At 42.4% G+C, this 15,079-nt stretch overlaps 1 protein-coding gene across 4 annotated transcripts in view; it reads left to right on the plus strand.

The window, feature by feature from the left end:
• Positions 1 to 15,079, plus strand: part of LOC110522770 (ubiquitin carboxyl-terminal hydrolase 24) — a 52,247-nt gene that overhangs the window by 2,180 nt on the left and 34,988 nt on the right. Inside the window, exons 2-16 of one of the 4 annotated variants that reach the window (XM_036969178.2) lie at positions 2,693 to 2,861; positions 3,019 to 3,086; positions 4,478 to 4,621; positions 4,707 to 4,829; positions 5,016 to 5,051; positions 9,682 to 9,747; positions 10,009 to 10,074; positions 10,171 to 10,245; positions 10,441 to 10,599; positions 10,767 to 10,881; positions 10,991 to 11,202; positions 11,731 to 11,988; positions 12,117 to 12,215; positions 13,043 to 13,150; positions 13,295 to 13,447. In XM_036969178.2, the coding sequence (XP_036825073.2) occupies positions 2,693 to 2,861; positions 3,019 to 3,086; positions 4,478 to 4,621; positions 4,707 to 4,829; positions 5,016 to 5,051; positions 9,682 to 9,747; positions 10,009 to 10,074; positions 10,171 to 10,245; positions 10,441 to 10,599; positions 10,767 to 10,881; positions 10,991 to 11,202; positions 11,731 to 11,988; positions 12,117 to 12,215; positions 13,043 to 13,150; positions 13,295 to 13,447 (1,851 nt within the window). The remainder of the gene's footprint in view (positions 1 to 2,692; positions 2,862 to 3,018; positions 3,087 to 4,477; positions 4,622 to 4,706; positions 4,830 to 5,015; positions 5,052 to 9,681; positions 9,748 to 10,008; positions 10,075 to 10,170; positions 10,246 to 10,440; positions 10,600 to 10,766; positions 10,882 to 10,990; positions 11,203 to 11,730; positions 11,989 to 12,116; positions 12,216 to 13,042; positions 13,151 to 13,294; positions 13,448 to 15,079) is intronic. The other 3 variants (XM_036969181.2, XM_090231734.1, XM_090231735.1) reach the window with 3 other exon arrangements.

The following is a 15,079-nucleotide window of genomic DNA, read 5'->3' on the forward strand; positions in this document are numbered from 1 at the left end:
TGGATAGGCTGTATTTTTACATCACTGGTTATAGGACAACATCCAGAACAGTCAGCTACATTTTGGAATGTTGCATTTTGATAAGGGGGTCAGAAACCTGGCAGTGTGGTGCCAGGACGGCAACCTCTCCCTCAACGTCAGCAAGACAAAGGAGCTGACGGTGGACTACAGGAAACAGAGGGCCGAGCACGCCCCCATTCACATGGACGGGGCTGTAGTGAAGGGGTCGAGAGCTTCAAGTTCTTCGGTGTCCACATCACTAAGGATCTATCATGATCCACACACACCAACACAGTCTTGAAGAGGGCATGACAACACCTCTTTCCCCCTCAGGAGGCTGAAAAGATTTGTCATGGGCCCTCAGATCCTATATATATATTTTTTTTTACAGCTGCACCATTGAGAGCATCTTGGCTGGCTGCATCACCGCTTGGTATGGCAACTGCTTAGCATCCGATCGTAAGGTGTATCTCTCTCTAGTCTAGCGGTTAGGGTACCATCTCTTCTCTACACACAGCAGATTATGTCCACTGTCTTCATTGCTGTGCGAAACCGTGTGCATGGTGACGTTGATCACCAGGGTGTGTGTGTGTGTGTGTGTCTGACACCCGGGTTGCATTCAGTAGGTCACAGCATTGCGAAATGTTTTCAAATTTTCCCCATTTTCCAGGAACCGTCTGCATCAAAATCAGCCCTGTTTTGTTTTTATATTGAAAACATTTCTTTCGGATTACATATGGTTCTTTCGGATTACAATGGTTCACATTCAGACCATTACGCCAGACAAATCCCTCCGTCCCACTCTTTCTCCTCCATCTCCCTCTCTCTCTCCAGCTTGTTTTTGCGTCTCTGCTGTCTGCTGTTAGGAGGCATGTCACGGGTCTGTGGCCCTGCATTCTCATCCTAAATTTAGCTCCACACACAAACATCCCTACATTCTCATATGGTTACCTAGCTGCCCTGCGCAACATACATACATGCGTACATAAACACAGCAGCACACACACTCAATAAAAACACACATACCAGAAAGACATAGACACACTAACAAACACACCACACCCCGTCCTCCTGAGAGAAGCCCAGAGCTCCAGTCCTCCCCTTAGCTTCTCCTCAGGCAGGAAAACAGCACTAGTACTGTTATTGTTACTGTGTTAATAATGCTGAGAGGAAACAGTGAAAACTGCCTATTGGTTCAGCAGTAGCTAGTTAGAAACCTCCCCAGGTAGTATCTATTAACATATTTCTAATGAGATTCTCCTATACACATGCTTTGTAGTCCTGGAGTCATCTCAATCTAGGATCCTGACCCCAGTTATTTGTTAAAAGACAGGTCAACAGATCGTGCTGTCTTCTTGATCTCAAAAAGGGGTCTCTGATTGGACTGTGCTGTTCTGGGGAGCACCTACCTAGTAGGCTGTTGACGTTTCTGTCTTAGAGAAACGCTCATCTCTGACTCCCTCCATTCACCCATCCATCTAGAGCTCATCTCTTTCCAATTCTTTCTATGAAGGAAGATAGCTGAAACCTCCCTCCCCCTTCATCCTTCCATCGATCATATATTGTTATGCTGTACTGAAAGGGCAGAGGGGTTATTGAACATACACACCCACCACTCTCACAGCCTGTTGTGTTCAAGACCACCAAAGCGAGACCGATTTTTAAAGACCGGAGCAAATCGAGTCTTAGTCAAGACCCAAGACCGAGAGGGGGGCGAGTCAAGACCGATATCAGAAAAATGAAGTCCAATTCAAGACCATGATTGTAACTGTGTCAAATAACCACCATAATGAGTTCAAAATGTCCAGTATTTATGTTTATATTTCAGAAGAACATATTGATTCTTTAGACAGTCAGAATGGTGAGAGAATGCATGCTAATGGCAGAGAACCACTACAGATGATCACTAACCCAAGCTGGTCGATAATAGATAAAGACTATGTTCCAACTTCCCCGTCTCCCCAAATAATAGTGAGCGCACAACTTTCAAACTTTGCCGCATTCATGCAGGTGAATCAAAGGACATTCTGTCGAGCGTGACAGTTTGAGGATATTTTTCAATGAAAGTAAAGGACAGTAATGTTACGAGTAAAGTAGGAAGCCCGGGTTTCAATAGGCGATTAGATGTTAATGTGTCATGAAAGGAGGGTGGTTGTTTGGCCTGACCAAGCAGTTTTATACGCTGAGTCTGACTGAATTTCTTTATCTGCTGGTCTCGAAGAAATTACAAGTCCTCAATGTCAGAGACGGAATAAAGACCAATTCATTTATATATATATATATATATATATATATATACACACAATGCAAAAACGTATTTAGTCAGCCAACAATTGTGCAAGTTCTCCTACTTAAAAATATGAGAGAGGACTGTAATTTTCATCATAGATACACTTCAACTATGACAGACAAAATGAGGAAAAAAAATCCAGAAAATCACATTGTAGGAGTTTTAATGAATTTATTTGCAAATTATGGTGGAAAATAAGTGTACCTATGATGAAAATTACAGGCCTCATCTTTTTAAGTGGGAGAACTTGCACAATTGGTGGCTGACTAAATACCTTTTTTGTGTGTGTATTTTTTTAATTTTTTTTTTGTTATCCGAAACCTAGACAAGACCAGGACTCTCAAGACCAGTCTAGAGTACTACAACACTGGTAGAACTATAAAATGTTTCTGTGTGTTTCAGAGGAGTAATGATGAGAATGGGAATTGTTCAGGCAGCAGTATGGAGTTCCCCACCACTAACCTGTATGAACTGGAGAACAGAGTGTTCACTGACCACTGGTCAATCCCCTACAAGAGAGAGGAGTCACTGGGCAAATGTCTGATCGCAGCCACCTGCCTTGCCAAACACGGTAAGAGAGAGCCAGTAAGTGTGTGGGGTGGGTTTGTTGTTGTGGGTTTTGTGACTTGTAACTGTTGGAGGCTTTTCACACATTATTTTACACCCAGCTGTCAATCAATAACTACAGTCTCTCTCTCACTTTCTTTCTCTCACTGTCGCTCTCTCAGGTCTGGCGGATGCGGATGAAAACTGTAAACAGTTTATGGACAGGTGTATGCACGAGGCCTTTAAAAAGGTGAGTTGTGTGTATGCATGAATGACGCCTTTAAGTGTGTGTGTGTGTGTGTGGTAGAGGTCGACCAATTATGATTTTTCAACACCGATACCGATTTATTGGAGGACCATAAAAGCCGATACCGATTAATCTGACGATTTTTATTTTATTTTTATTTGTAATAATGACAATTACAACAATACTGAATGAACACTTATTTTAACTTAATATACTACATCAATAAAATCGATTTAGCCTCAAGTAAATAATGAAACATGTTCAATTTGGTTTAAATATTGCAAAAACAAAGTGTTGGAGAAGAAAGTAAAAGTGCAATATGTTCCATGTAAAATATGTGCCATGTAAAAAAGCTAACGTTTCAGTTCCTTGCACAGAACATGAGAACATATGAAAGCTGGTGGTTCCTTTTAACATGAGTCTTCAATATTCCCTGATAAGAAGTTTTAGGTTGAAGTTATTATAGGAATTATAGGACTATTTCCCTCTATACCATTTGTATTTCATTAACCTTTAACTATTGGATGTTCTTATAGGCACTTTTTTGTATTTCCAGTGTAACAGTATAGCTTCCGTCCCTCTCCTTGCCCCTACCTGGGCTTGAACCAGCAACACAACGACAATTAGCGCGCGCTAACCAGCCAGCCATTTCACTTCGGTTACACCAGCCTCATCTCGGGAGTTGATAGGCTTGAAGTCATAAACGGCGCAATGCTTGACGCACAACGAAGAGCTGTTGGCAAAACGCATGAAAGTGCTGTTTGAATGAATGTTTACGCCTATATGCTTCTGCCTACCACCGCTCAGTCAGATACTTGTATGCTCAGTCAGATTATATGCAACGCAGGACACGCTAGATAATATCTAGTAATATCATCAACCATGTGTAGTTAACTAGTGATTATGATAAGTTTAATGCTAGCTAGCAACGTACCTTGGCTTACTGCATTCGCATAACAGGCAGCCTCCTTGTGGAGTGCAATGAGAAAGAGGCAGGTCGTTATTGCGTTGGACTAGTTAAGGTTGCAAGATTGGATCACCCGAGCTGACAAGGTGAAAATCTGTTTTTCTGCCCCTGAACAAGGCAGTTAACCCACTGTTCCTTGGCCATCATTGAAAATAAGAATGTGTTCTTAACTGACTTGTTAAATAAAGGTGTAAAAAAAAAAAAATACCTATTTCCGATTGTTATGAAAACTTGATATCGGCCCTAATTAATCGGTCGACCTCTAGTGTGTGGGTGTGTGTGCATAACACTTATAAGTGAGCGACGTAGAACCTGTTTCAAAGCCAGTTTCCCTCATCTTCAAGAAAGGAGACCTATTTGAACAGGACTGTTTGGTGGAATATTAACACGTTCACTCATTCTGCTTGCTCTTCCCATCCCTTTCTAGCTCCTGACCAGTAGTGCGGTCCATAAGTGGGGGACAGAGATCCATGAGGGGATCTACAACATGTTGATGTTACTGGTGGAGCTGGTGGCTGAGAGAGTCAAACGGGACCCCATACCAGTTGGCGTGATGGGTGTACTGACTATTGTGGGTACATACACAGACCTCATGCATACAGTAAACACACACACGCACACACACCACCATTAAACCATTAGCTGTCTGTGTGTAGGCCTTCAACCCAGACAATGAGTACCACTTTAAGAACCGTATGAAGACGTGTCAGAGGAACTGGAGCGAGGTGTTTGGAGAGGAAGCCATGTTTGCTGTGTCACCTAGTAACAGCTACCAAAAGGTGAGGCTGTAATATGGGTGTGGCTCTAAAGCACAAGTATGAAATAAAAAACAGAGAAAATATATGTGTGACTGATCACGTGTGTGTGTGTGTGTGTGTGTGTGTGTGTGTGTGTGTGTGTGTGTGTGTGTGTGTGTGTGTGTGTGTGTGTGTGTGTGTGTGTGTGTGTGCCTTTTGTTTCTACAGGAGCCTCATGGCTGGCTGGTAGATTTGGTCAATCGAGTAAGTCCTCCCACACACACCTACACACACCTCTGTGATAGTTCAGGGCAGTTTCATGGTAACAGAATTATGCTGAGAACTCATATTTTTCACTTTAAAATGTATACCAAAAAAAACCCCACTGATTTCAAGGTTTAACAAACCGTATATATCCATGCACAATGACTACTTTTAAAGCCCCCCCAGACATTGAAGTTAGGTTAAATTTAGGTTCTGAATGAAAGGTGAAAAAGTATTTTCCTTATGTTTAAAATACATATTTTCCAGGACGCTGAAAAGGCGTATTTTTCCGGATGTTGAAAAATACGTATTATCCAGACATAGAAATCCAGTTAATTTTTGGTTCTGAATGAAAGTTGAAAATAAGTAATTTTATAGACATCTATTTTTGGGCGAAATCAAGGATGGACCGGACCAAAAACCAATGTCCGTGGATGTGGAAATCAAGGCCGGTCCGGACTGCACCAAAAAAGTCCAAAAGGCACACTTACTGAGGTGTAGCCTGAAATGTTATTTTCTGAATGCCCATTTATGTGGTAAGCCTACAGTTTGTAAAACACCCCAAAAAGACTTGCGGACAGGGATGTAGCCTACAATGTCAGCCCTCAATGGATTTTTATGAATCCCCATCCATGTGGTAGGCCCACTATTTAAGATCTGAATGTCAGCTACCCAACTTTATCAGGAGTTCTTGGGAGCTTATTTTCAATGTGATTACACAGCGGGAAATGCAGAAGTATTTTCTTTTTCGCAATGAACAGCTCGTCAAGACTTCGCCACAGATCGCAGCCACTGACCTATCTTTGATTTCGCCATCTATTGTTTTCTCAAGTTTTGTCATCTCCCATAAGTTGTGGCTGCGAATCCACCATAGATATAGTTAGAAAAAAATAACAGACCTGCCAACATGCACGTATTTTGTAGTTCTCTGTCCATGTACGAGATCCAAGTTAAAAGTACGCAGATATAAATAGGCCCTGATTTTTGTTTTTTTGTTGTTGATGTACATTTTCATAAAAAGTGAATCTAACATCCTGATTCTCGATTTTAATAAAAAAGTGAATCTAACATCCTGATTCTCAATTTTAATAAAAAAGTGAATCTAACATCCTGATTCTCAATTTTAATAAAAAAGTGAATCTAACATCCTGATTCTCAATTTTAATAAAAAAGTAAATCTAACATCCTGATTCTCAATTTTAATAAAAAAGTGAATCTAACATCCTGATTCTCAATTTTAATAAAAAAGTAAATCTAACATCCTGATTCTCAATTTTAATAAAAAAGTGAATCTAACATCCTGATTCTCAATTTTAATAAAAAAGTGAATCTAACATCCTGATTCTCAATTTTAATAAAAAAGTGAATCTAACATCCTGATTCTCAATTTTAATAAAAAAGTGAATCTAACATCCTGATTCTCAATTTTAATAAAAAAGTTAATCTAACATCCTGATTCTCAATTTTAATAAAAAAGTGAATCTAACATCCTGATTCTCAATTTTAATAAAAAAGTTAATCTGACATCCTGATTCTCAATTTTAATAAAAAAGTTAATCTGACATCCTGATTCTCGAGCTGCATGTCAACGGACATGCAGATCAATACATTATTATTGGACGTAGCTACCTGTCTGCCCCTCCTGTTTGTTGTGATGCTGAGTTTGCTGACTGTCAGCTGTCCGTAAACACATGGACAAATCCCTTTTCGACTCCGTGTGTTGTGCAAAGGTAAACACTAATTATTTCAAGCTAACGTTAGCGAACATAAGATGGACATTCAGTGGGCTCTAAAGTGCCAGCAGTTCACTCGCATTTGCTAGTGAAAGAAATGAAATGCAAATACGAAAAATAACTGGTCGCATTTGTGCGATTGTGATATACATTTAATTCTGCGTCCCTTTAGTTGTATTTCCCACGTAACATTTACGAAGATCATGCAACCTTAGACTGTAACTGTCATTCTGATCCACGTCACAAAAAGTATAATCCAAAATAAATATAAACATCTTTGCATTAAATGGAGTGGGGAGTTTAGAAGAGTGAGCGATGAAGAATGGATGAGTGTCCGGTATTAGCTATAGAGGCAATGCTTCTAAAATACCGTTGCACTAGATTTGAGATTTTATCAATTTAGAACATCTGAAATGATGTATGCGCTGTAAAGAAATACAATACGGCCCCTTTATATAGGCTGAAACACAGCCTGCTTAAGCTTTGTGTAGCCTGTTTGCGGTCTGTGTTGATGCGATCATTTTGTTTTTATGTTTTCAATGTTGATTAGGAACCCTGTCTAAAAAGCCAATACTTGTGAGCTGTCCCTGTTTGAGAGGTGACAAGTGTACCTCTACTATAGAGACTATACTTGGTGGCCAAGACAAGTTGGATCTGAAGACCTTCTATGCAGATGTCAGAAACTTATTTTCTTCTGCAGTTGACTACATGTTGCTGAAATTTCCATTTGGTGATATGCTCCTCCAGCATGCAGTGGTCGCTGACATTGCCAACAGGCAGACTGCCTAGTTCTCATCCCTCAACTTTTGCATGGCACGCTTTCCCTGCATTATTCCTGAGGGAGCCTCTGTTGATTTTGTGGAAGATGAGTTTAGACTCTCCGGCAACAACCTTTGAGCAGAGTCTGGTCAACATACGCATGGATCAGGCCTGGAGAGAAATCGGCGCAATGAAAAGGGGGGGGCTGCCTGGTCTACTCCCACCTTTTGGCTGTGATGCTGGGCATATTGGTCATATTCCACCAACATCCCCAGCAATGCAGACTGTGAATGAATATTCAGTCTCGTTTCCAAGAACAAAACCCAGTACAGAGCCTCCCTCAGTACAGACATGCCGAGTGCCCTCGTTACCAAGAAGGCATCTATGATTGCCAGAGGAACTGTTTTCCACAGAGAAGTCTACCCTGCTGTCTAAGGCTAAATCTGCTAACTACCAGGCAAATCTGTCTAGGAAATTATTTCCTGAACATTTGAAGGTCTCCAGAAGATTTGATCTCACCCACTGTTTCCTATCATAGCTTTTTTGTTTTTATTATGGATAACATGTTTATTTGATACTGATGCTTTTTTTTTCAAAATGCTATCACATCACACAATAATACCATTTATAAAGGGGTCACTAGCCACTCAGTGGCTAGTTTATTAGGTACACCCATCTAGTGCTGGGTCGGATCCCCCTTTGCGTCCAGAACAGCGTGAATTCTTCGGGGGATGGAAATGTTGCTCAATTGGTATCAAGGGACATAACGTGTGCCAGGAAAACATTCCCCACACCATTACACCACCAGCCTGTACCATTGACGCCAGGCAGGATGGGGCCATGGACTCTTACGCCAAATCCTGACTCTGCCATCAGCATGACGCAACAGAAACCGGGATTCGTCAGACCAGCCTGAAGTTTTTCCACTCCTCAATTGTCCAGTGTTGGTGATCGCATGCCTGCTTCTTCTTGTTTTTGGCTGATAGGAGTGGAACCCAGTGTGGTCACCTGCTGCAATAGCCCATCTGTGACGAGGACCAACGAGTTGTGTGTTCCGAGATGCTGTTCTGCATACCACTGTTGTACTGTGCTGTTTTTGTCTGTTTGTGGCCTGCCTGTTAGCTTGTATGATTCTTGCAATTCTCCTTCGACCCCTCATCAACGAGTTGTTTTCGCCCACAGGATTGCCACTGACTGGATATTTTTTGTTTGTCGCAGCATTTCCAGTAAACCGCAGACACTGTCCTGAGTGAAAAGCCAACGCCGGAGCTGACGTGCCTGGCACCGATGGTCATACCACGCTCAGTCGCTTAGGTCACTCGTTTTGCTCATTCTAACGTTCAATCAAACAGTAAATGAATGCCTCGACGCCTGTCTGCCTGCTTTTCTAGCAAGCCACAGCCACGTGACTCACTCTCTGTAGGAGCGAACCATTTTCGTGAACGGGGTGACTGGCCACTGTGTGTGGTGTGTGTCTGTGTGTGTATATTTTTTTTTTTATACAGACCTGCTAACAAATCAGTGAACATTTGCAAATGATCTAAAGGAATCTGATAATTTTCTGTTAAAAAACTAATTTGCACCCCTTATTTTATTTTGCTCCATGGCTCAGTGAACACAAGTCTGTTTGGATCAGTTCAGTCGTGAAGAGGAATAAAATTGCAGTTGTTTCTGATTAATATACAATGCCATGCTGGTGGGTGGTAACGTTAAAATAAAACCCAGTCCTGAAACAAAACGTAGGCTGACAACAATGTCTATGTCATAGGAAAAGATACTGCATTCATGTGGATTTACACGGAGTGCACAGTTTGGATAAAAATACAGTATCATACTTTGACTAAAACGATGACTTATTGACTTAAATCGTTGTGCAACATCATGAGTAAGCTCTGGCCATCATCTTTCAGCTCGAAAAAGTGGATTTTACCTCAATTATTTTACCAAATTTAGCATCTGCAGTTTTTCCAGTAAATGTATGTAAACCTTTTTACTATGTAAATTCTTCAAAGTAGTCATACAGCTCCGTTACAGTCGAATTGCCGTTCATTTTTGTCTGTGTCTCTCTCTATTCAGTGAAGTGACTGTTGTATTTCTGTCTCTTCTCTCAATGTCCTTTCCCTTCTTGCTCTCTCTAGTTTGGAGAGATGGGAGGGTTCACTGCTATCCAGGCTAAACTCAATACACAGGAGATAGAGATTGGGGTAAGGACACACATGCGTACTTGTGTGGCTACTCTTAGATCTCCTTGTGTGAGTCCTTCCTTTTGAGGATTCTAACCGGAACAATGCACACATTGATCCCTTTCACAGCAAATACCTTCTCCACCATTAGCATGTTAATCTCTCTCTTGCACTGGAGACTGTAGCTTCTCAAGCCCCCCCCCACCTCCTCACCCTTGGGAGACAACCATTTAACATTTTATTTTTTAGACTGTGTGTATGCAACTGTCTGTCTCTCTGCAGTGTGTGTCTGCTCTGGTCCAGCCTCTATCTGTGTGTGCAGAATACCTCAACTCCAGCCTGGTGCAGGTAAGACATTTCCCTCTAACACACACGCAACATATGGTACATCCTCAGCATGATGATTACTTCATGAGACTAATAATAATGTGTGTTTGCTTGTAGCCCATGTTGGATCCTGTTATCCATAAGATGATCACCTATGTTCAGAACCTGGAGGAGAAGGACCTGAAAGACAAGGTACCACAATACCCCCTACCTTGTTTACCCGCAAGACTCTGCTCTACAGACCTTGGGATGTAAATGTTATAAATATCAGTGTCCAACGTCTAAAACCGTTCATTCAGCGCTTAAAGTCTAAAGCGAACAGTTAGACTGCACAGAGTTTCCTATGAACACCGCATCAGATGATGATTGTTACCGTCCGTCCTGTAGAGGCTGGTGAGCATCCCAGAACTGCTGTCGGCCATAAAGCTGCTGTGTATGAGGTTCCAGACCACCCTGGTCACTGTGGTGGACGACCTGCGCTTGGACACTCTGCTACGCATGCTGAAGACTCCTCACTTCTCTACCAAGATGAACTCCCTCAAAGAGGTGAGAGGTCAGGGGTTACACGATGAAAGGTTAGATGTAAAACAGGAAGCCTTTGCCGAAGTTAGCGGGGCCAAGACAAACTGGTGTCGCTCTCCTTATTGTTATGCTATTGTCCATGTGGATGCTTCTTGCTATAAACGGTATGAAATGTGTTTATGCGTGTCTAGGTGACTAAGCTGATTGAGGAGAGTACTGTGTCTAAGACGGTGAAGAATGCCATTGACACAGACAGACTGCTGGACTGGCTGGTGGAAAACTCTGTCCTCTCAATAGCACTGGAGGGTAAAGACAATGTTAATGTTAGCACTGGAACAACATATTTGTACTTTTATCTATCTTGACATGTGATTCCAGGTAAGAGAAAGCAGTAATAGAAGTGTGTGTGTTCTAGGTAACATAGACCAGGCCCAGTATTGTGATCGAATAAAAGGCATCATTGAATTGCTGGGCAGTAAACTGTCTCTGGACGAGCTCTCCAAGATCTGGATGATACAGGCAGGACAGTCGTCCACGGTGATTGAGAACATCCACACCATCATGGCTGCAGCTGCCGTCAAGTTCAACTTAGACCAGCTCAGCCACCTGTTTGTCCTTATACAGAAGGTCTGTATGTGTGCTTAGGAACGTCTGTGTGTGTTAATTTTATGCTCAGGCAAGTGCTGGTAGATTTAGCTATTGGCGGTTAAGAATGTCTATTTCACCAGCCACGTTGGGGGGTGGTCGATTTGCAGGCTCTACACTGCAAGCATTTCCTTCCCATTTGTTAATAAAAATAAGAGTCAGAAGTCAACTATGAGCATATGTGTGAGTTTTCTAACTATTTCTGCTGTTTTGTTTCATAGCTGCTAATCACAAAGAAATACAATATTCTGGGTAAAAGACAAAATTTATTGAAATTTTTGAAATTGAGCAATATTACCACATTTACTTCTTTCTAATACATTTCTTGTTTTAGAAAAATTACAAAGCGTGGTTTATTTTTTTAAATGTAATTATAACAAACATATTTTGGCTGGTAAAAAAAATCTGAGTGGCTGGTAGATTTTTTTTCTTCTTTCATCTACCTGCCACCATAGCTGGTGGAACAAAAAGTACATTTTAGGCCCTGAATATGTTTTGTGTGTGTTCCAGAGCTGGGAGGTAGAGAGTGACCGTGTGAGGCAGAAGCTGCTCAGTCTGATTGGGAGGATCGGTAGAGAGGCCCGCTCTGAGGCTACCACGGGGAAGGTGCTGGAGGTGCTGTGGGAGTTAGCCCACCTGCCAACCCTGCCCACCTCCCTGGTACAGCAGGCGTCTGAGGAACACCTGGCCATCCTCACTGACGCGTACGCTGTGAAGGAGACTGTCAAACGCTGCTACATCATCAAATGTATAGAAGACATCAAGAAGGTGAGAAACACACACACTTTCTGTTTCTCTGTAGGTTGAAGCGCTTTGTCACTCACAGCCTTTGAATATCAATGTACGTTTTTTTACACACACGCACACGCCCTGAATAAGCCAGTTTATGTTTGTAGACTCAGACTGAGGAGGAGGGTAAAACCAGCGACATTCAGAGCTCGTTTCTTACTGGCTCCTGGGGCAAGAAGAAAGCCAAAGAAAACTCATTGGCCAAAGTAAGAGAAGCCCCTCCACTTCCAACTCTACTGACCAGTCAGCATTCACCTACAATCTTCTCAATGCTACACACCAACCAATTCTGGAGGAGTGCTGGATCACGGGGGGATTTGATTGGTCACTGAAGGATTGCTAGACTTGATTTTAATGCTGCGTTCATAACTAAGTGGGAAAGTGGAAATTACAAGTTGTGAACTCGTAAATACCAGTTGGATGCGTTCACGTGCTTTGAACTCGTTGAGAAACACAGATTGGCTAATGGCCAACAAGCTGCGTCAACCATTAACTAAAAGTGCAGCTATCATGCTTGTAAACAAATTATAGGGTTCAATAACCATATTTATAGATTGCTTTTGTTGTTGCATTTAACTGCCCAAAATGCTGTTATCGAGAGAATTTCCTTAGTTGTCAGAGGTCAGCATGTGGAGAAGTCGGAGCTCATGGATGATAGACGAGTTTCCCACTAGTAATTACCAGTTGGAGGGGCATTCAAGTGGATTTTAGGTGTATGTGGTAAATTCCACCTTCCCACTTGGTTAAGGACGCAGGGTAACATGAGCTGTTTCAGTACTACATCAGGTGTCTAATTTTCTGTGGAATGGGCCAGTCTTCATTTGAGGTTATACGGCGTGTGTGTGTGTTGGGGGAAGTCCAGGTGTATAAGTCAAGGGGTGAGGTATTGATTGGATAAGGTTTGTGTTTGGGCATCAAGGTGTAAGGTGTGTGTGTGTGTGTGGGGGGGGGGGGGGGCTCTGGTGTTCTGTGTCATGTGATTGGATGAGCTGAAGGAATCTGACGGTACTGCTCATCTAGTATGTGTGTGTAGTCTTCACAGCAGGGCAGCCCCCAAGCGGTCTGGGTGGTTCCAGCTCTGCGGCAGCTCCATGAGATCACACGTTCCTTCATCAAACAGACCTACCAGAAACAGGACAAGGTACACACACACACACACATTACCCCTGCAAGAGAGACCTTATCCAAGATGGCAGCAGTTGACAGCATTAAAAGTACATGAACACATTACTTGACACATTTTAAAATTAACAGACACATCTTCATAGCACATGTGCTTCCCCAGCAGAGCATCATCCAGGACTTGAAGAAGAACTTTGAGATCGTCAAATTGATCACAGGATCTTTGGTGGTCTGTCATCGACTGGCTGTGTCTGCAGCTGGGAGCAATGGACTGGCCGGACACACACTCGTAGATGGACGATACACCTACCAGGAGGTACCGCAGCGTGTCTGCTTGTCTGTGTGTGATTTGCTTTGATGGGTTGATGAATGTAGAGCTTTGGTAGGAGTTTGTGGCTGAGATTAGGGCTGTGACGATACCAGTATTGCAATATTTTTTCCATGGCAAAAAAGAACACCAAGCAGACAACTCTTTGGTCCTTAAAAAAAAATCTGTATGTCCTCCTGAGTGGCGCAGTGTTCTAAGGCACTGATTCGCAGTGTTGCAGTGTCACTACAGCCTGGGGTTCGATCCGGCCATGAATGGCAAAATTTGCCCAGCGTCGTCCGGGTTAGGGGAGGGTTTTCCGGCGGGCTTTACTTAGCTTATCGCGCTCTAGTGAATCCTTGTGGCGGGCCGGGCACCTACAGGCTGACTTCAGTTGTCAGTTGAATGGTGTTTCCTCCACACATTGGTGTAGCTGGCTTCTGGGTTAAGTGAGCGAGTGTTAAGAAGTGTGGCTCGGTGGGTCATGTTTCGTAGGACGCATGACTCGACCTTCACCTCTTCCAGGCCCGTTGGGAATTTGCAGCGATGAGACAAGATCGTAATCATGAAATTGGGGAGCAAAAATGTAAAAAAATAAAAACAAATCTGCTGTATGTAAAATATAGTGTGATATAGCTTGGAAAATATGTGACTGGATGACAACATAATGTTTGTTTCCAACATCAGGGCTGTTTTTCTAAAGACGTTGAATCCGCTTTCGTGTTTTGTTTCCTTGTCACGATACTAAATATCACGATACTCGTATCGTCCTGGCCCTAGTTGAGATGATGGACTGAGGATTTTGACCTCCTGAGATTTTGACATTTTAATGTCACAAGTACAGCCAAAGGCCTTTCTTGCAAGTTCTAAACCAAACAATGCAATAATCAAAAACAATGTATTACTAGAAAAAAGCACACAAGAAATAATAAATATGAAATACACTTTTAATTAAGCATACTGTAGAAAGGAAATATTTAAAAATTCAGATCCAATACCATATTTACATGTGCAGTGATACTGGAGTGAAGGAGGTAGATATGTACAGGGGTAAGGGGACTAGGCAAAAGGATATAAGAAACGGAGTAGTAGCAGCAGCTTGCATGTGAGTGCGTCTGTAGAGTCAGTATAAATGTATATGCATAGTATATGTGAATGAGCAAATGATGGAGTGAATGTTTGTGTGTAGGGCCCTGTGAGTGTGCATAGAGACAAATATAAAAGAAAACGTCAATAAAGGTAAACTCTGTCCGTTTAGCCATTTTGTTAGCTATTTATCAGTTGTATTGCTTGGGGATAGAAGCTGTTCAAGAGCCCGTTGTTGTGAGACTTGATCCAACGGTACCTCTTGCTGTGCAGCAACAGAGAAAAAGTCTATGGCTTGGGTGGTTGTGGTCTTTGATGATTTTCCGGACCTTCTTTTCACACCGATATAGAGGTCCTGGATGGCTAGGGAGCTCGGTCCCAGTGATGTACTGGGCTGTCCGCACAACCCTCTGTAGCGCTATGCGATCGAGGGCGGTGCTGTTGCCATTCCAAGCAGTGATGCAGCCAGTCAATATGTTCTCAATGGTACAGCTGTAGATCGTTTTTAAGGATTTGAGGGCCCACTCCAAACTTTTTCAACCTCCTGAGGGGGAA

The sequence above is a fragment of the Oncorhynchus mykiss genome, chromosome 4 (genome assembly GCF_057628025.1).
Source record: "Oncorhynchus mykiss isolate SJ-2025 chromosome 4, ASM5762802v1, whole genome shotgun sequence".
Lineage (NCBI taxonomy): Eukaryota > Metazoa > Chordata > Actinopteri > Salmoniformes > Salmonidae > Oncorhynchus > Oncorhynchus mykiss.